The sequence below is a fragment of the Panthera uncia genome (genome assembly GCF_023721935.1).
Source record: "Panthera uncia isolate 11264 chromosome C1 unlocalized genomic scaffold, Puncia_PCG_1.0 HiC_scaffold_3, whole genome shotgun sequence".
Lineage (NCBI taxonomy): Eukaryota > Metazoa > Chordata > Mammalia > Carnivora > Felidae > Panthera > Panthera uncia.
Genome location: NW_026057584.1, coordinates 80477553 through 80497917, shown reverse-complemented (window position 1 = coordinate 80497917; position 20365 = coordinate 80477553). Strand labels below are relative to the sequence as shown.

Sequence of the window (20365 nt, the reverse complement as noted above, 5' to 3'; positions counted from 1 at the left end):
CAAAGCACATCACATTCATGGTCCTATAAAGGCTTTCCACCCTGAATCTTTTCTCTGAGCAAGTTGACATTTTTGTGAAAACTGAAGCTTGAACCTCTAGCCCGTACATTGTAGTCTTTAAGTTTCTGCTTCTCCTGTTACCAAGGAAACCATTACCAGAAGTTAGAAGTTTGATATGTGTGAACATTCTCTCTCTCTCTCTCTCTCTCTCTCTCTCTCTCTCTCTCTCAATATAGCTTGATACAAACTCTTAAGGGCTGCTAGAATTAAAAAAAAAAAAAAAATCTGCTTACTTTCTCTCTCTCTCTCTCTTTTTTTTTTTTAGCTTCCTAAAGGAAAATCCCACTTTCTGTTCTGATCTCAGTTCACCCTCCAGTAACCTCAGATCAATAAAATGTCTATTGAAAAATTTTTCAGAAAAGCTAACCAAACAACAAACATTAACTGACATTATAGAATTCAGAGAGGCCCAAAACACAAAATAACCAACCTACCTAGGGCCTGAAATAAATGGAGCTGATGGCCTGGAGTGATGATTTTGTACATAGCCCTGAAAAAGGACACCTCATTAGGGGGTTCCTCTTGTTGCCCCACTGTCCTTTCAGGAATGAGACTTCCTCCTCTTACGTAGAGATGTTGGGTCAATGATATTAATTATGTACTATTTCCCTTCTGGTGATGTTGATGTGGATGAAGGAGGGTTGAGGGAAATATATTTTAATCACCTCTGCTGCTTTGAAAGAATTCCCACAGATAATCTGCAGTGCAAAGCAGCCTCTGTCTGCACGCCTCCCCTCGTCCCTGTGCGAAATGGAGGCTGGCCTGCCCTGTGTGGAGGTTTGCACAGTATGCTCATTGTGTAATTAAAAGAAATTCCTGATGCTGATGGGCCTGGGCCGGCCTGCTAGCAGTCACTGAAATAACAGAGGCATGAACTTTGAGTCAGGGCCCCGGTGGTTTCTGGGCTGATTGGATTGTCACCATGTGGCCAGGATTACAGAGTGGGGGGGCCTGTCCTCCCAGGCTCTGGACTCACTTGGTTCTGAAGGGGCTCTGTGCAGCCTTCCTGAGAAACCTTCCTAAGGAGCTTGCCTGGGCCAGTGTTTAAACTGACCCAAATCAGATCTTTAGCAAAGAAATTCTATTCTACACTTCATTCCAGAGACTCAGGACCCTGATAATGTTTTTCTTCCTCTGACTGATCTCAGGAGATCAACTTAGAGAAGAAAACTCAAGTATCTCTCAACTAAAAGAGAGTGTACTGCTCGATAATCTGTCTAAATGTTGATGTTACTGGGAGAAAGGGTGTCTGCCTTCTTTTGCATTAATATGTAGTGTAGGAATGTGAGTATATTTCTTTTTATTTGTGGAAGAGTGGAGGCCTTCATTTATGCTTTTATCTCACAATTCTACTTAAAATGCAAATGGAGCTGAAAGACATCGTTTGTGTGAAAAATGAGATGGGCCATTTGGAAAATGTAATTTTAAAATATGGAACCAACACTAGCATATGATCAAAGTAATGAGTTAATTTTAATTTCTTTTCTTGCTTGCAGATGTCCTTGAAGGTTATAACGGGACGATTTTTGCGTATGGACAGACTTCATCAGGAAAAACACACACCATGGAGGTAAGATTGCAGCATGCTGTGATGGCAACCTCTGTGTGGCTGGCCAAATTCAGGTGCGTGTGGCCCCTTGGCTGTGCAAGGCAGATGGCTAAGGGGCTGGTCACATTTGACCGATTTATTTTGTCTCCGTGGAGTTTTAAAATAATGGTGAGTAATAAAATCTCAGGAGTTCAGAATTTTAAAAAAATCCTTTGTTGGTAGCTCTCTCAAAATGGAAGTAGTAAATTCTATTAGAAAAGAATCAGCAACAAGCTGAACAGTGGTGTGAGTATCCTAGGGCCTGTGGCCCTAATCTCACTGAGAAAGTCTGTTGCGAAAGTCCCTAAGGGTTTAAAGGAGTGGGGCTACTCTGGGGAGGTGAGTCTCCTCAGAAGAACTGTATGTCAGAGACTTAAAGAAGTTGGCTTGTGGACCAAATTCAGCCCACAGGTATATTTTTATTTGGACTATACAGCGTGTTTTACATTTTAAAAAATTTATTATTATTGTACATATTTTAAAATTGCAGGCAGTGTTTAAAATGGGATGATTTCACATAATTCTAAGTTTCTAAATCTGGTTGAAAATTCTGAAGATCCTGGGGCACATGGCTGGCTCAGTCAGTGGAGTGTGGGACTCTTGATCTTGGGGTTGTGGGTTCGAGCCCCACGTGGGGTGTAGGGGTGTAGAGATTACTTATGAAGATTGTATGACACTGGATGAAATTTCAACCTAATATAAAGTGTAAACTTCACTAGAGCAGAGCTCTTCATTGTCTTGTTTGCCTGTTTATTGACATTTCCACTGTGTGAAACAGCGACTGTCACCTGGGAGGGGTTCCATAAAATAGTTGTTCAATTGATACCCTCATGCCCTGTCCAGTCCACACTGGCCCCATCCCTGCACACTGCAAGAGAGTATGAATGTATGTGCAGCATCCTCTGTCATTAACTTACACACCTGGCCCTGTGAGCTCTCGAAGGTGTGACCCCAGTGCAAATTGTTGGCGGTGGAGGTCTGCGGCTCCAGGCTGTGTTCCAGACAAGGCACGTCTGCGGACAAAATTGGCCCCCTTTGTGTCTTCTGTTCCTGCTTTTTGCCACGGACTCCTGTAAGCCCTTCAGGGCGGATAATTCTTTAAAAGTCTCCCCTGACAGGTGAGGAGAGGTAAAAGAGTGGTTGTTACAAGCAACTGTGCAGAGGAAGTTTGGGGAATTCAGCTTACAAGCAGCAGGGTAAGATGAATCCTTGATCCTTCAAGCTTAGGATTTTCATGTTCGGTACCCTCCTGGGAATGTCTCTGAGTGAGCCGGCCGGCTGGCCAGCCGCTGCAGAATCGGTTTAGCTTATGAATCATTCCTATTGAAGAGGAGATTTCAAAGGCCCGAGGCAAAAAGCCTTGAGGCTCTGATGTTCTGCTCACACCGATTTCAAGTGTGCATCGGACTCTGGGGGATCTCGTTTCTGTGGTGTTGACTTACGTTCACCCATTTTGCAGTGGACAGTGGTTCAGAGATTGGAGAGATTAAAGGAGAGGCATCAGGTTTATTTGCCACTGCTTCTGCGCAGAGTAGGACTGTCGCCTGACACCTGAGCCTTGGCCCCCTGTCTTCTTGCACCTCATGTTCTCCTGCAGTGAGACGCGGGCATGGCCAGCCCCTCGCCTGCCTCTCTTGCTGAGCCCCAGACCCTTGACCTTCTAGGCACCAGAAAAGTTGCAGTTATAGATTTCCTAAGTGCCAGCCTTCCCAGCAGCTGTGACAATAGCTCCTTCATAAGGCATGTGAGAGAGAGAGAGAGAGAGCACATCTCATGATGGTATCCATCAGTCTCCAGGTTCTTGGAAAATTACCAAATGGTATATAAAACAACAACAAAAATGCAATATTTAGAACTCCCCCCCCCCGCCCCCCAATCATAGGGAATGTTTACAAGAATGACCTTTTTGGCTTTCGAATTAATTCATCTTTGGGAAATACAAGATATTTGCTAAATGTCAGAAATTTAAATTGTAAACCATCAAAGGATAGACCTGTCCCCAGAGTAAAATCTTAGTTTGTGTTGTGTGCGGGGGGCATTGGTGGGTGTGAGGAGATGGCAAAGAGGTATGCCAGCTCTTTAAAACCAAAATCGGAGATGTTGTGTTAAATGAGAGCATCTGGAGCCCTCTGTCTCACAGTGTGAACCTTACAAGGCCTGCAGCACTGCTGTGGGCCCAGAGGGACCCATGGCCCCCTAAAGGGAACTGGCTTCTGTGCGGGTTCCTCTCATAGCTGCCTAAGTTCTGTAGCCTTTTCATCCTTGTCGGTTTTAACAGGTTGATTGTAAGGGGTTGCTTTTATTTATTGTGACTTCTGAATATCACATGTTTGTGTCCACGGGAGGACGGGGTGGGGCAGATGGGAGCCCTTTCCCAGCATCCCCCTGCCCCCACAGACACTTAGTTTAGTTCTTTCTGTAGGGTGATTATAGATTGGAAAGACGGTAGGGGATACTTTAAAGGAAAACAGAGGAAAGGAGGAGCCCCGAGCCGAAGTCATAGAGACTGTGGGAGACCAAGAAATCCAGGACCCTGGAATGCAATTAAATTAAAAAAAAAAAAAAAAAAAAAAAAAGCCCTGCAGGGCTTGCACCATCTGAAAGGATTTTATGTATTCGGAATTATACATTGTGATCTTTCAAAGGCTTTTGGAAGGGGATGTTAACTCCCTGAATGGACAGAGCTGTCACATTTTAAAGCTGTTTTTCATTTTAATCCCCTCATTTTTGGTCTGACATCCAGTGGTGATTCCATTACTTTCTATTGAGGAGAACAAACAGATAAGCCTACATAAAATTGGAAAGATTAGCTTCTGAAGATGGAGCATTTAAGGCGGATTTTCAGTAAAAATAGGAAACACTTGACAGTGCTGATGCCAGGCTTGGTAGGGCACCGTGGTGCACTGGGCCCAGGGCAGGTGCAGCCGGTGCTTCTAGGGCTGGGGTGAGGGAGGGCTGCTGGCGGTGCTGGCTATCCAGGGGAAGGGAGGGCTGGACCTTCGTTCAGTGTGTGTTGCCCGGGAGGGCTTCTCTGGGCCCCGTGCCTTGCTTTGTGTCCCTCTTCAGCACCGATTTAGACAGATGGAGACACGCTGTTTTTCCTTCTGCCCACAAGGGCACCGGGAGCCCATGGAATGGTGCAGGCCACCCCACTGCTGAGCTGAGCCAGCCGAGTGATTTTTAATGAGCCTGTCCGAGTGCATTGGTGCTCGTGTGAGCTGACGGGCCACCTGCTTTCCCATCTTAAGTGTTTCAGGAAACCATCCTGCTTGGGAGGTTGAGAAGGCAACTGGGGCTAGAACAAAGGGAGTCTTGTTCTGCGGCCAGTGGCCTGGGTTTGGTTTCTTCTTTCACACATGTTCCGAGAAGGCCACGTTCAGAAGTGGGAGAAGTTTTGGAAGAGGATTATGTAGGATACAAGTATACAAATGTTCTTTGTGTTTTCTGGGAGAAGAAAGATGGTGAAGTGGGACATTCCTTTGCTACTCAAGTCCATCCCTGATCCTCCAGCCAACTGAACTTGTCATGGCTCTCTTAATGGGGTATTGTTTCTCATTTCCTATGCCTCTGTTGCATTCCTCTCATCTCATCTTCCTGCTTCTTGCCCATCCTGATCTCCATCTCTCAAGATTTGGTGTCCCTCAGGGAAGCCATCTCATATCACCGCAGCTGGAAAGGACTCTCTGTTCTCTGAATTTCTATAGCTCTCTGCTTTTTACCACCTTTTATCACCTGAGGTGACTATTGTGTGTGTGTTTGTGTATTTTATTTGAAGAAAGAGTGAAGACCTTTATTGAGCACCCCTCCGTCTCATATACATACACCACACACATCAACACCCTCTCAACACCACTCACACCCACACACTACATCTCTCTCTCTCTCTCTCTCTCTCTCTCTCTCTCTCACACACACACACACACACACTGTCTTGGCAGGCTCAGTGTACTGAACATAAAGCCTCAGCTGTCACCACTCCTGGGCCTATAAGCTAGATCAAGCATCCCAGCCCCTAAACCTTTGCTAGATTTGAGTGTCACTTCTGTGACCATGGGAATGGAGGTATTATCATGCCTTCTCCAAATTAACATGTCCTTCCCTCTCATGTGATTTTTGGGTGTGGGCTTCAGGAAAGCAACAGGGAGTGTCGCAGACTCATCCCTGGTTCTGCCTTGGTTCTTACCCTGACAAAGGCAAACAAAGGGATGTCAATATTTGTGTGAGCCAGAAATCAATTGGAAGATAAACCTTTTGAAAGGGAAAGTATCTAGAGAAACAGACTGGAGTCATTTATAAATGATTTGTGAATTATCACTCGGTCTTCTTTGTCTGTGAACCACTGAGGAGAAGCTAAAGGATTATGATGGATTATTGAAGGGTTCTGCGGGAGCGTGGGGGGACACTCCTCAGACTCTCTGAGGTGGATTGACCCAATGGCATCCTGACATTTGACTGGAGAGAGATCTGTGTTTTCACTGTCTTGTGTCATTTCTTAATTATTTGTTTGTTTCTTTTTGTTTATTTATCTAGGGAGTGTGAGTGGGGAAGGGGCAGAGAGCAAGGGAGAGAGAATCCCAAGCAGGCTTCACACTGTCAGAGCTGAGCCCCACATGGGGCTTGAACCCGTGAACCATGAGATCATAAACTGAGCCAAAATCAAGAGTCAGACACTTAACCTACTGAGCCACCCAGGCACCCCTTTCACTGTCCGGGTCATTTCTGCCAGCAATTTTCATAGTCCTGAGCATGCAGGGCCCAGTGTTTGATGTTTATGATGGCCTGTGAGAAGTAAGATTACCAACATTTGAGAAACTCTGTGTCTCAGTCATTCAGGGCTATTTTCCTAAGATATATGTTAATGGTCCAGGATAGAAATATATTTTCAGACTCTTCAGGTCAAATAAACCCCAACGACTGCTTAATGAGAACCTAATATGAGCTGAATAATATAATGCTAACATTTATTGTCCCTAAGCACTTTATGTATACTGTTTAATTTGTATTCTACAATAATTCTATGCAGTAGACACCGTACTAAGTATCATAAGAAGTGGGAAGAAATACATATGCGCTGGCCACCTTGCCTTTAGGGACTGTACAGTCAAACAAAAAGCAATATAAAGATATCAAATGATATAGGATTCTTAGCAGATGAAGGCATTCCAGGAGAGAACCCATTTTCCCGGGTAAGAGAGCTTTGCCAGAGGACAGATATATCTAAAGTCAGCTTTTCTCTTGCTTTCAAGAGAGTGGAAGGTTAGGGATCAGGTGTGCAAAGGAGGATTCACAATGTAGAGCGCTTTGTGGCCTGGAGTTAGTGCCAGGGTCCATGTGACTTCTTGCTTTTGGTAACTCAAATATTGGCTTGAAAGTCAACCTGTCAAAGAGGAGCTATGTGGTGAATCCCCGAAGGATAAAGATCTGATTGAGGAAAACAAAGCAGGTCTTCCAGGTGGCAGGGAGATTTGGAACAAGGATATGAGTCATCGTGTTGCTGAAGGCTGTTGGTGTCCCTGGGAGACTGAAGAGTAAGACGGGTTTTGTGATTTTCTTATAGTTCCAGTTTTTTTTTTTTTTCCCAGAGTTTTATAACTTTCTGAAGGTCTGAAAAACTCTGGGAATACTGTTGCCAACGATTACTTTAGACCTGCAGACTATGTGTTTGTGCACTGATAGGTGGCTTAACATGGAACAGAATAGAACTTGGAGCGTGGGAGTAAGGAAGGCTCTCTGGGAGCCCTTGCTAGGGCTGCCGCTGTAAATACTTCTAGAGCTCTTCTTTAGGAATTGCTTTCAAATACTACGGCATATCTTTTTTGAAAGTTTTCAGAGGCAGCAAATCTGGATCTTAAACATGGATTTAGTAAAATAGTTCAAATCACAGAAGAACTCATCTAACCCATTACCCCTTAGATAAAATATCCCTCAACCCCCCCACCCCCACCCCCACACCCCGCCTTAGGGTTGGAGGAGGGTTCCTAGGGGTGCTTGCTCCATGGGAAGAGAGGGCTAGACCTCTCTCAGAGAAAAAAGGGGGGTAAAAGAATAAGAGAATATATTACAAGTGGATTTAAGTATTAGAAACAGCCCACCCCCCAAAAAAAAACAAGAGAAGAAAAGAAAAGGAAAGGAAAGAACCAAAAATTACTTGAACAATTCAGGCTGGGAATTATGGATTTTTAAGAAATCGATGAAATGGCTTTTCTTGATTGGTTTGTGAAGCGATACTGAAGGTTTTTCTAGAATAAGGTGAGAAATTTTTGAGCAATGATGACATAAAAGAAACTATCAGCTCTCAAGGTGGTTTTATTAATGCAGATTAACTTGGACTTGTACCTTCTGATCAGTTTGTAAAAATTTCAAAACAAAAACCACCTTTGGGATGTGATAGTCACCCTATAATCTCAGTCTTCATCCCGCCCTCCTGCCCTCCTCCCTTCTACCCACACCCTTACCCACATACAACCATTTGCTGCCATGAGCGGCAGCAGGAGTGAATATTTTTGGGGCTTGATAGAACAAGCCCCCCACTGCTGGTAAAAAGAGCAGCATGCTGATCTATTTCCATGAACTTAACGGTCTGTTTGCCTGTCAGGTGGACCCTCCAAAGGAGCAGACATACGTGTATGGGTGTTCCCTCTCCATGGTGTTCTGTTCGTGCATCCACATATGGTCCCTTCTCTCAGACAGGTTTCCCAGCACTCTTTAGCTCCCTGTGCTTGTGTTTTTTCACTCACTAGGGGAAGCTACATGACCCTCAGCTCATGGGGATCATCCCAAGGATTGCGCACGACATCTTTGACCACATCTATTCCATGGATGAAAACCTGGAGTTTCATATCAAGGTAAGTGCCCTTGATTAAGTCCAAGGAGAAGAAACTGAGCCCCAAATCATGTTTCTTAGCTTTCTTCTTTTTCTGTGTACATAAAAGATGATTTTTATGTATTTTAGATGACGTGCCATCATAGGCAAAGCCATAGTTATTTAATGGTTCAGGTTAATACTGAGGAAATAATTGAGATAAAGTAAAAGCCTTCTTTAGGATGGAATCATCTTGATAGTTGTTTGAATTCTATACTTACCCTGTAGATTTCTAGAGATGTGACCAGAATGTGTCTATGATTGGGTGAGGACAGCATTTCCCAAAGTATGTTCCAGGTCCCTCATATTAATAGGTGGGTTACCAGGGAAAAGGTTTATGTGGCCAAATAAGCTGGAAAAAATGTTTTGTTGAAAAATGTTAGATTCATCACAAGTTAAACATGCTATTATGCAGCATAATTCTACAAAGGGGACATGTAGTATATTACATTTTCCTGCGTATTTGACTGTGGACATATTTTTCTCCTTTTGGGGTATGATAGAATAGTGTTTTGGGAAGCACACTTTGACAAGTATTAGGGAAGGTATTATCCTTCCTGTTTTTTGTTTGTTTGTTTGTTTGTTTGTTTGTTTTAAACCAGAACCTCTGCTCTGACTTAAATTTGAATTGAAAGAGATTTTTAATCTCTTAACTATAGCTGTTAATTCATAACATTGAGTATTAGGGGTATATTCATTGGAGCTCCTTTGTTCGCAAGAGATTGAAAGCCACTTGTTTAAGCAACTAGAGAAAACTGTTATAAGGTACAAAATGTGAAGGTATGTGGCTTGGGGGTTGTAGAAAAGTAAGAATCCAGACCCTGCTTTTCCTTTAAATTTTTTTTTTTAAATTAAAAAGCTTGAGATACATTTCATGCACCATAAAATTCATTTTTAAGTGTACAATTTAATGGTTTTTACTATATTTCAAAAATTACACAATTATGATCACTAATTCCAGAACATTTTCATCACCCCCGAAAGAAACACTATCCCTGTTACAGTCCCTGCATTTCTGTCTGCTTGCTTTATCTTTGTTCAGGGGGTGCATGGGTAAGGGGAGAAGGACCATGGTAACTCCTGTTCCACATCCCTTATTCCCGATTCCTAATTCCCCAGGGAGTGGGCTCCTTGGCCTAGCCTACAGCAGGGCTTGCCCCCAGCTCTGATTAGTGTTGTCCAGGATACACATGGCTGGCTGAGTTCCTGCCATGGCGACTGGGGACGGTGTGGACAGGGGGTGAGGAAGAGACACAGGCAGTTCTAAGAAGACTTGGAGCTGAGGACATGAGCCAAGAGGCTGACCATTCTTTAAGGCTGGGTTAGTGCACTAGGCCCATCATTTAAAAAAATTTTTTTAACGTTTATTTATTTTTGAGACAGAGAGAGACAGAGCATGAACGGGGGAGGGTCAGAGAGAGAGGGAAACACAGAATCTGAAACAGGCTCCGGGCTCTGAGCTGTCAGCACAGAGCCCGACGCAGGGCTTGAACTCACGGACTGCGAGATCATGACCTGAGCTGAAGTCGGACGCTTAACCGACGGAGCCACCCAGGCACCCCTAGGCCCATCATTTTAGAGATGAAGAAACTGAAGTTTAAAGACAGCACTGGCTGGCCATAGTTACATATCAGGTTATTGGCAGCAGTTACAGATCAGGTTATTAGACTCTTGATCTCACCAATCCCAAGTGCAACACCTTTCCATTATGTTAAACTTCCACCTTACTTATTTCTGCTATGTGCCTTTCCTAAATTATATAAAAACAAGGCAACAACTGTTTGCCCCATTATAAATTAGATCTGGCAAGTCTTTTTACTTTATAAATCTTTTTGCTCCCTTTATTGGCTAATGCTGGTTTCTCCTCTTTGCCAGGGTTCTTTATATCTAAGGATACAGAAGCCTGTTGCTTTGATGGGATCAAGATTTAGGAGCTTAGTACATCTTTAAGGCTGTTTGCATTTAAATACCTTAAACTACTGTAGGGTTCTTATGGGATAATCCCAGAGTAAGATGTTAAACCAATTACTGCCCTCAAAATAGTGTGAATCTTATTAAGATAAAAACAGCCCCAGCATGAAGCAGGAGAGAAGAAACAACACCCAAGTCTCCAGGGCTGAATTTTACAGTCTGGCTTTCTGTTCTGCATTTGTAGTTATGCTCACTTATTTCATACATCATAATTATAAGTGGGAAGGCTAGCGATTGTTCCATATTTGAACTGAGCAGTGACAGGCTTAATCAAGAAAAAGAGGCTTGATTAAAACACTATTGAAAATCTGTTCCTTAAAGTGAGCCCCATAGAGGTTTTAAACATTATTTCTGAACATGCAATTTCTTAATGCAAAACAATTGCATATTTATTTTTCTTCCACCTGGTCTCAGAAAGCATTTGCAATGACAAAAATAACAAAATCACTCCCCCTCCCCCTACTCAAGCACCAGTATCTTCTGTGGTAAAAGAAGATATTAAATGTGAACAGGATTTTAATTGGCATATTTGTTGACATGTAATTTATGACTGCTTTTTAGTGTAATTTCTCTGTAATCTATGGAAATAAGGATACATGTGTACATCTCAAAGATACAGAAGTCTTTTTTTTAAAATCTTCTTTAATGTTTATTTATTTTTGAGAGAGAGAGACAGAGACAGAGTGCAAGCAAGGGAGGGGCAGAGAGAGGGTGACACGGAATTTGAAGCAGGCTCCAGGCTCTGAGCTGTCAGCAGAAAGCCCGATGTGGAGCTTGAACTCACAGACCACGAGACCATGAGCCAAAGTCAGACACTTAACCGACTGAGCCACCCAGGTGCCCCTCAAAGATGCAGAAGTCTTAATGAAAGCCAGGCAGTCTTGAAATGCAATAGAATGGGTTGGAACCAGGGTTGAGTTGGCCACAGGGAGGCTGAATGAGAGATGTGTAAGATTAGAGGCCAAACAGACCCTAGGATTCCAGCCACAGGAAGAAGTTTCAGGAGCAGTGATTCTTTCCAAGGTCAACTAGGTGTGTCTGTGATGTGCGAGGCTTGGTGACTGGGGAGTTTGACAGATGATCAGGCAGGTTCAGGTTGTTAGGGAGACAGGCAATATGGAGAGGATGGCCAGGTACAGGTTCCAGAGTTTGAAGCCCCAGCTCTCAGAGAAACTGGGAAGTCACTAGGCTCCAGGCTGAGACACAGACAAGGTAATAAGTGGGACTGAGTTGGTGAGGACTAGCCTTGAGTTGGGGAAGCTTCACTTTCCACAACCAGAGGTAGAACTGGTTCAGAGCTAGGATGCAGGGGTGACGTCTTACCTGTAGAGTTACACTCCAACTTTACAACTATTTTGGCACGTTTTTTCTTCCTTAACAACTTGTTTATCCATTCTTTTGTTTAGGTTTCAAGAAAACCCATAAACATGAGAGAAAGAAAAGTTGATCTGAGATGCAGAAGGCAGGTGTAGACAAAAAGTGCAGAATCCTAGACAGAATTTTTGACATCATCGAGTCCAAATGGCTTCATTTGACAGATGGGAAAACTGAGGCCTCTCGTCTCGGTTACATTTGAATTAAACCCCCAAGATCGCATATCTAGTTAAAGCTGTTCTCAGATGTCAGCTGACATAAGAACTAACCAGGGATTAGAAGCAGATGCCTAGGACCTGTTCCTGGAGATTCTGATTCAGGAGGACTACAATAGGGTTCATGATTCTGCAATTTAAACAAAGGCTATGGATGATGCTGATGCAGGTGGTTCTGGGCTGGCGTTTGAGAATAATTGATGGGAAGGCTTCCTTTCCCTCTCGCAGGCTAGTCTGTCTTTCTTAAATCACATTTTGTTCGGACCTTTCCTGGACTCCCCAAAGCTGGCCACCATCAGCAGCTCTCTCTCCCTGTTCCCTTTGAGCTCTTGTAGTTCCAAGCAAAGTGCCCTTATTCCAGTCCCTACTTCTTCATGTGAGTGTTTCATCCCAGTCTGGTGAGGGTGTCAGTGTCACACATGAGGAGAGGCCTACTGATTTTTGACAATTGCTCGTGAAGGACGTTTCTGTTGCAACTGTTGTCCTACCTAGAAGTTTGCTTGGTGCTCACATAGGGTGAAAAGGAGAGTCGTTCTGTGGGTGGATGCCCAGCACACAATGTAAGGAGCACCTGAGTCAAGACCACAGAGGCCGTCAAGCACGGAGAGTGGCCGCACTGGGCAGCGGCCCGCAGAGCAGGCTGACGCGTCAGGAGGCTGGAGAGCCCGGAGAGTCGGCCAACTCTTCACTTTGTGGCCCCTCTTCTTGCTCTTCTTAGCCGTACATGACAAAGACCTTCTATGAGTTTTAATAGTGATAGTTTTTAAATACAGTGTGGCATTTCTGTTTCAAACTCCATTTGTTTTTAACTAGGTTTCCTATTTTGAGATCTACTTGGACAAAATCAGGGACTTACTGGATGGTGAGTAACCTGAATGCTTGTCCTCTATTTGCTCTGTAACTGAGGTCCAGGGAGGCTGAAAGGATTCACAACACTTCTGCTTAAGGAACTAATGAAAATACAGAGATCTTTTATTGTCTTTACACTATCTGCTTGTTCTCAGCCAAGGCTTAAACTTGCGTATGGCAAAGACATGAGATTTGCCTGTCTTCGGTAACAATTTCTCTTTATCCTCCAATACTGAGTCTTTAACTTTTCTTCTCTCCTCTGCATGCCATCATTATTATCTCTGTAGTATCCAAGACGAACTTGGCTGTTCATGAAGACAAAAACAGAGTCCCGTATGTAAAGGTATGAGGAAAACTTGATGATGCAATTGACTTGTCTCCGGTCACTGTCATCATAATTATTATGTAATATGCTCACAACATTACCTATAAAGTGTATGGAGGTATTTCATCATGTTCCTTACATTTAATATTCATCTGGTAAAAAAAATAGACATTTAATTTCTCCAGTTGTATCTCTGTAAATATACCACAGATGTCTAATCACATAAGGTAAGAATTGGAGAAGTGAACAAATATTTATTATTCACATGTGAAGAGGCTTTTATATGGAGGATAATTGCTTATACTTTGTAGTTAGGGGAAGCCCAGCAGAGCATTATGTCTAGAATGTGTCTAATTAAAGTTGGGGACTAGAATGGAAGGCAAAGCAAAATTTCATCCATTTCTTTTTCTGTCACTGGTTTTCTTTATTCTGTTTCTCAGAAACAGAAACTCATGCTGTTGAGTAAGAACAGGTATTTAAAAATCTAGGAAAATCTGGCATTTCTTTTATGGTTTACTTCTGGGTTTCCCAGGGTTTGCTCAGACTTCTTTTTCATGTAGAATTCAAGCCAGAAGCAGGAGAAAAAATGGTGGGATCAACACTGGAGCCTTTCTCTTAATCTGCACCTCTAGGAGAAAAATGGGAAAATGTTTAGCTGTCTTAAAATACTGGTGTTTTCTGGTCCTTTAATGGTGAACCTGAACCAACTCTTTTGCAGGGGTGCACCGAGCGCTTTGTGTCAAGCCCCGAGGAAGTCATGGATGTGATAGATGAAGGCAAAGCAAACCGACACGTGGCTGTAACAAGTAAGCTTGGTGTCCTGTTCCCTCCCCTGTGAGTCAGGGTACAAGTATCTGCCCACCCGCCAGGATGGCTGGGTTATGAGGTCCAAAGGAAATAATTCAGGGGAAGGCAGTTGTAAAGCAGTGGCTTGGATGCAGACAGGTGTGTGCAGTCTGAGTGCATCTAGGCACATCGTGGGAAGCAGTGCCTTCTGCTGTGCAGGGAACTCTGGGAAATAGCAGGTGAGGTTCTCTGGGCCCTGGCAGCACCCTTTGGACCCTGGGGAAAACAAGCAACCCACCGAGACAAGGGGATTAAAAGTCAGCTTCTAAATGTATTTCAACCATGTTGTTGTTCAGGTTAAAAAAAATTACAAATGAACAAATTTTATATGGCCAGTCATATGTGTGGAAAGAAACCACACTAGATTTCTGCCCTGTGTAAAAAGGGAAAAGGAAAGCCAGGAGGAGCTCAGAAAGAGCAGGGAGCGTTATTGAAAACTTTTCTAGGCTGTGTTAATCACAGGCATGTTCAGGTCAGCTTGTTTTTCTTGCATTGCCTTCCTCGGCATTTGCACACACCTTGGGGAAGTCGTCATAAGTTGTTAGAGCAGCAGAGGCTCCATGAAAAGATGGTGGCTGTCTGTCTTATTCAGAGGGATGTGGACAAACCAGAGTGAGTTCAGATGAAGAGGAGCTGAGAGAACTAGGGATTCCTAGCTCGGAAGAAAGAAAAAACTCTGAGGAGGACATATGGACGATGTAATATTTCTCAACATGTTCAAGTTGCTGTCATTAAGAAACTCAGTGTGCTTTGTATGATCCAAATGGTGGACCACCCTGGGTTGTGGAAGCTACAGGGGGGCAGGTTTTGACCAACCACAAGAACTCTCTGATCCTGATAGCTGCCCCAAGTTAAGCCTGCTGCCTAGAGGGGCAAGGAGTTCCCTGTGACGTATACAAGAGATTAAGGCATTGGTTGGTGACTGGTCAAGCCTCTTTAAGTCTCTTCCATCCAAGGCTCTATGATTCTGTCACCCAGAACTGTAATTCTCAATCTGTTCTTTACCCGACTGACTATCAGACGATAATTACATATGTGGCAGATTTCATAGGTGAGCCTAGACATGTATACAGTGTAGGTTAAATTCTACTTATTTCTCTTCTGCTTACACATATACTTGAAAGAATGTAAGGCTGATATTCTTATCATAATAGTATCTCTCATTTATAGATAAATTATTTACTTGATTTCTTCAGCTGTTGTTAGTCATGAGTTATTCAGGACATACTTGACAACCCATCTTGGCCCCTTGGTCCCGAACTGTTGGTCTAGAACATTACTAGTTTTCTTATCATTCTGGTAAGCTGGTTTTTAAATGATTTTGGTAAGATATGCATAACATTAAACTTACCATTTTAACCGTTTTTATGGGTACAATTCAGTAGCCTTACGTCCATTCACAATGTTGTACAACTATCACCACTATCCATTTCCAGAATTTAATCATCCCAAAGTTAAACCCCATGCCCATCGAACAATAACTCCCCACACTTCCTCTTCCCAACTCCTGGAAACCACTACACTACTTTGTGTCTCAATGGATTCGACCGCTCTAGCTGCCTTCACATAAGTGAAGTAACATAGGTCCTCCTGTGACTTGTTTCACGTAGCATAACGTCTGCAAGGTCCATCCAATATGTAGCGTATGTCAGAATTACCTTTCTTTTTGAAATGCTAATATTCTGTTGTACATGTATACTGCATTTTGTTTATTCATTCATCCATAGTTAGACGTGTAGACCCTGTGTTGCTTCCACCTTCTGGCTGTTGTGAATAATACTGCTATGAACATGGCTGTATAAATATCTGTTCAAGTGTCTGCTTTCAGTTCTTCTGGGCATATACCCAGAACTGGAATTGCTGGATCATATGTTAATTGTACTTTGAAGTTTTTAAGGAACTGCCATACTATTTTCCATGCAGCTGCACCATTTTACATTCCTACCAACAAGAGCACGCAAGTTTTAATTTCTCCACATCCTTGCCATTACTTCTTACTTTCTATTTTTGTTTCTTTTAAAGGTTATTGATGTATTTATGTTTGTATGTATGTATTTATTTTAGAGTGAGATGAGGAGAGGGGCAGAGGGAGGGAGGGAGAGAGAGAGAGAGAGAGAGAGAGAGAGAATCTTAAGCAGTCTCCACCATCAGCATGGAGCCCAATGCGGGGCTGGATTCTACAACTCTGGGATCATGACCTGAACTGAGATCAAGAGTTGGACACTTAACTGACTGAGTCATCCAGGCGCTGCTATTTTTGTTTTCAGTAACCATGCTAATAGGTGTGATGTGTGAGGTCACTGTGGTTTGATTTGCATTTCACTAATGTTTAGTGATGGTTGGCATTTTTCATGTGTTTATTGGCCATTTGTACATTGTCTTTGAGGAAATGTCTGTTTAGGTCCTTTGCTCATTTTATAATTAGGTTGTTTTATTCTTGTTGTTGATTTATAGGAGCTCTTATCTTATTCTTGATCTAAATTCTTTATCAGATATGTGATTTGCAAATCTTGTCTCTCATTCTGTGGGTTGCCTTTTCATTCTGTCAATACTTCCTTTCATGAATAAAAGTTTAATTTTGATAAAGTGCAATTTATCTATTTTTCTTGTTGTTGCTTAAAGTTTTGGTGTTATTGCCAAGAAATCATTGGTAAACTCAGTGTTATGAAACATTTCCCTTATGTTTTCTTCTAAGGGTTTATAATTTTAGCTTTTACATGTAGGTTTTTGATCCTTTTTATATTAATATATGGACTAGGTAAGAGTCCAACTTCATTTTTTTGCATGTGATCTCGACACTCTTGTTGAAAATTCTTCTGACCATTTTATGTGAGGGTTTATTTCTGGGCTGTCTTTCATCTGTCTATAGGTTTGCCTTTGTACCAGTACCACACTGTTTGATTACTGTAGCTTTGTAGTAAGTTTGAAATCAGTAAGTGTGAGAACTCCAGTTTTGTTCTTTTTCAAGATTGTTTTGGCTATTTGGGGTTCCTTGAAATTCCATATGAATTTTAGGATGGACTGTTCTATTTCTGTAAAAAACACAACGAGGATCTTGATACAGATTATATTAAATCTTTAGACTGGTTTTGGTAGTATTGACATCTTCACTATGTGAAGCCTTCCAACCCATTTATTTGTGTCTTCTTACATTTTGTAGTTTTGTTTTTAATTTTTAAAAAAAGGTTTTATTTTTTTAAGTACTGTCTACACCCAACACCGGGCTCAAACTTATAACCCCATGACCAAGAGTTGCATATTCTACCGACTGAGCCATGCAGCTGCCCCTCATTGTGTAGTGTTTAGTATACAGTCTTTTACTTCCTTGGTTAAGTTTACTCCTAAGTACCTTACTCTTTTTGTTGATACTTTAAATAGAATGATTTTCTTTTCAGATTGTTTATTGTTAATATATAGAAATGTGACTGATTTTTGCATATTATTTTTGTATCTTGCAACTTTGCCAAATTCATTTATCAGTTTTGACTTATTTTTTGGTGGAATCTTTAGTTTTTTCCCATATATTCTAGAAAGTTTTGTTTTGTTTTGTTTTGTTGCTGCCAGAGGAAGCAGCTTTTATTCATGCGTTATCTCCAGAAACCAAAAGGACTATCAGCACCTCCTATTCTTCCTGGAGAAGGGAAGAGATAGATATTACCTTTTGGTTTCCCCAAGCCCTGGTCTTTCCCCTCTTTGGGTAGCCTTAGAAATTCGGTAGCAATACTGTTGCTTATTTTTTTCAACATTGTCTGATGCAGCTACTTAGTAGCAATTATTGGTGAAGGAGGATGAGGGGAAGCAGTTGGATGAGTAAGAGTAATGCACAAAAAACAGGAATACAGCCTATTAAAGGTCTCTCTGTCCTGCCTCCGTGGCTTGATCCTTTATTGGTTGCATTTTTCTTTATGCTGAATCACACTTTTCTGAATCAGATTGGGGATTTCCACCACCAGCCATGGAGCCAGCCCCAGAGCTCTGAGATGAGCTAGTCTAAACTTGAGCACATTCCTGGTCCACAAAGGCTTAAAATGATCGATCAGGCATATTTTGCCACCCCTGTGCATCTCTGCTGTTTTTCCATCAAATTCAAGGACTATAATTTCTGGAGTGGCAGTGGCATATGTGATAGGAATGTCAGACTGGATGTCAGACTCATGGAGGTCATGGGTGTACCAGCATTTTCCAAAACACCGAGTCCCTTCCTTGTTGGACTCTAGTTGGAACCAATCATTGTCCACATTCTTGTTGTTCTCTACATATCGGATAGGAGACTCCTCCTATCCAGGGTCCAAAAACATTTCTATTTCTAGTGTTTGGCACTAATGAAGCATATTTAATCTGATACTTTAAGTAGAATTGTTTTCTTTTCAGATTGTTTATTGTTAGTATATAGAAATGCTATGCACCGAGCATGGGTTATAGAACTGTACTAAAAAAAGAAGTCTTAAACCTTAAGATCATAATCCCTCCTTAAGAAAGCTTGTGATAGTACTGATAAGCAAAGCTTACACACATGACAAAGATAGAATACTTCCAACACTAACCACAATGATAAAGGGTGAGGGACTTAAGGTGAGGGGAGAGGGAGGTGTGAGCTCTTTGCTGCCAAGGCTCAGGCTGGAGCAAGATGTTGGAACATGGGAGGGGGTGCTTCAGACAAAGCTAGAGAATCTGTTATCTTGGATCACTGACTAGGATTCTTAATTTCTTAGCTGTGTGAAGTTATTTTAAATCTTTCATTTCTAAAACAAGCATTGTTCTTTGTGTTTTGTTTTTTTTTTTAAAGAAACTGGTTTTAGATATGTTTAAAAATTGACTGTACTTGGGCACCTGGGTGGCTCAGTCAGTTAAGCGTCTGACTCTTGATTTTGGCTCAGGTCATGATCTCATGATTTGTGAGTTCAAGCCCTATGTCGGGCTCTGTGCGGACAGCGCAGAGCCTGCTTGGGATTCTCTCTCTCTCATTGCCCCTCCCTGCCTCTTTCTCTCTCTCTCAAAATAAGTAAATAAACTTAATTTTTTTTTTTTTTAGAGAATTGGCTGGACTTACTTTAAAAAATGGAGCTATTAAGCATGATTTGTTGTGCTTTTTAGATGAGCAACTTGCTACCTAAACTTCCTGTTCTTTGCAGAGCAGTAAACTATTTTCCTTTTCAGATATGAATGAACACAGCTCGAGAAGTCACAGTATCTTCCTGATCAATATTAAACAAGAGAATGTAGAGACCGAAAAAAAGCTCAGTGGGAAGCTGTATCTAGTTGATTTGGCCGGGAGCGAAAAGGTAATTGGTTCCTTATTTGTATTATCTATAATTTTCCCTGTTATCTGCTTCAGTGTGCAGTGGTACACTTCTTATATCTTTTCTGTCCCCGGGTTTCAAAGAGCTTTTAAAGTTTCTGTTGTGCCAAGATGGTATGAAGTCTAACCTTCATTTTCCTGCCCTCTCATTTCTGGTCCTGAAGTCCCCCATTCACGTCACAGGAAGTGCTGTGAGTGCCAGTTCGGGTGTGTGCTGAATAGGCCCCAGTGAGGACGGTAGGCAAGTGTCAGTGTGCACTTAGCCTGGCAAAGGCAGCCTTGCAAATGAGGAAGGGACATGACCTTCTGAGGAAAGGGAAGATCCCCATGTTGTGCCAGACTCAAACAGGCCAGAAACTGGTTTGCCGTTGGACTGTGGCAGTCCTGCCTTTGTAGGTTTGTTTGCTGATAGAAGATCTGGAACCCGGGGCTCTTCCTGCATTCCCTGCTTCTCTCTGCAATAGGTGTGGTCTGATGGGGCCTCACCTGGGCAGCCTCACTTCCTTCAGGCTCCAGTCACTTCCTGGAGCCAGGGTTGTGGCCCAAAGCCCTGCACCTCTGGTTTTATCAAGGCTTTCTTTTGGCCTCTGTCCCATGCTCTCCGAGGCACTGGCTGAGGCCATGCTCTAGACCAGATAGGCTCCATAGAGCCTCCTACCTGCCCCTGCCCGGCCTCCCGCCTGCCTCACCCAGCCTCACTTCCATGGCATTACCAGAGGCTCCTGCTGCTACACCCTGGCTGGGACGCTGCTCCCCTTGGGTGACATCACAGAGCCAGTCCCTGTGCACAATACCATGCGCACTCCATCACTGATGATCTCATGCTGACTGTCCCCATCAGGGCCAGCCCTAAAGCTTGGTCCGTCTCCTGAACTGCCTAGTTGATTCCCAATTACTGCACCCCACCAGTGAGCTGCTATCTGCCAAGCTATGGCCACTAATGTCCATGTAAGTAATGGTTACATGAAATGTTCTC

General features: G+C 42.7%; 1 protein-coding gene across 1 annotated transcript in view; it reads left to right on the top strand.

Annotated features, from left to right (window-relative positions):
• The window catches only part of KIF5C (kinesin family member 5C), a 166294-nt gene that overhangs the window by 60330 nt on the left and 85599 nt on the right, over nt 1-20365 (top strand). The window contains exons 3-8 of the mRNA XM_049616144.1: nt 1557-1630; nt 8389-8493; nt 12884-12932; nt 13207-13262; nt 13963-14050; nt 19248-19372. Coding sequence (XP_049472101.1) covers nt 1557-1630; nt 8389-8493; nt 12884-12932; nt 13207-13262; nt 13963-14050; nt 19248-19372 — 497 coding nt within the window. The remainder of the gene's footprint in view (nt 1-1556; nt 1631-8388; nt 8494-12883; nt 12933-13206; nt 13263-13962; nt 14051-19247; nt 19373-20365) is intronic.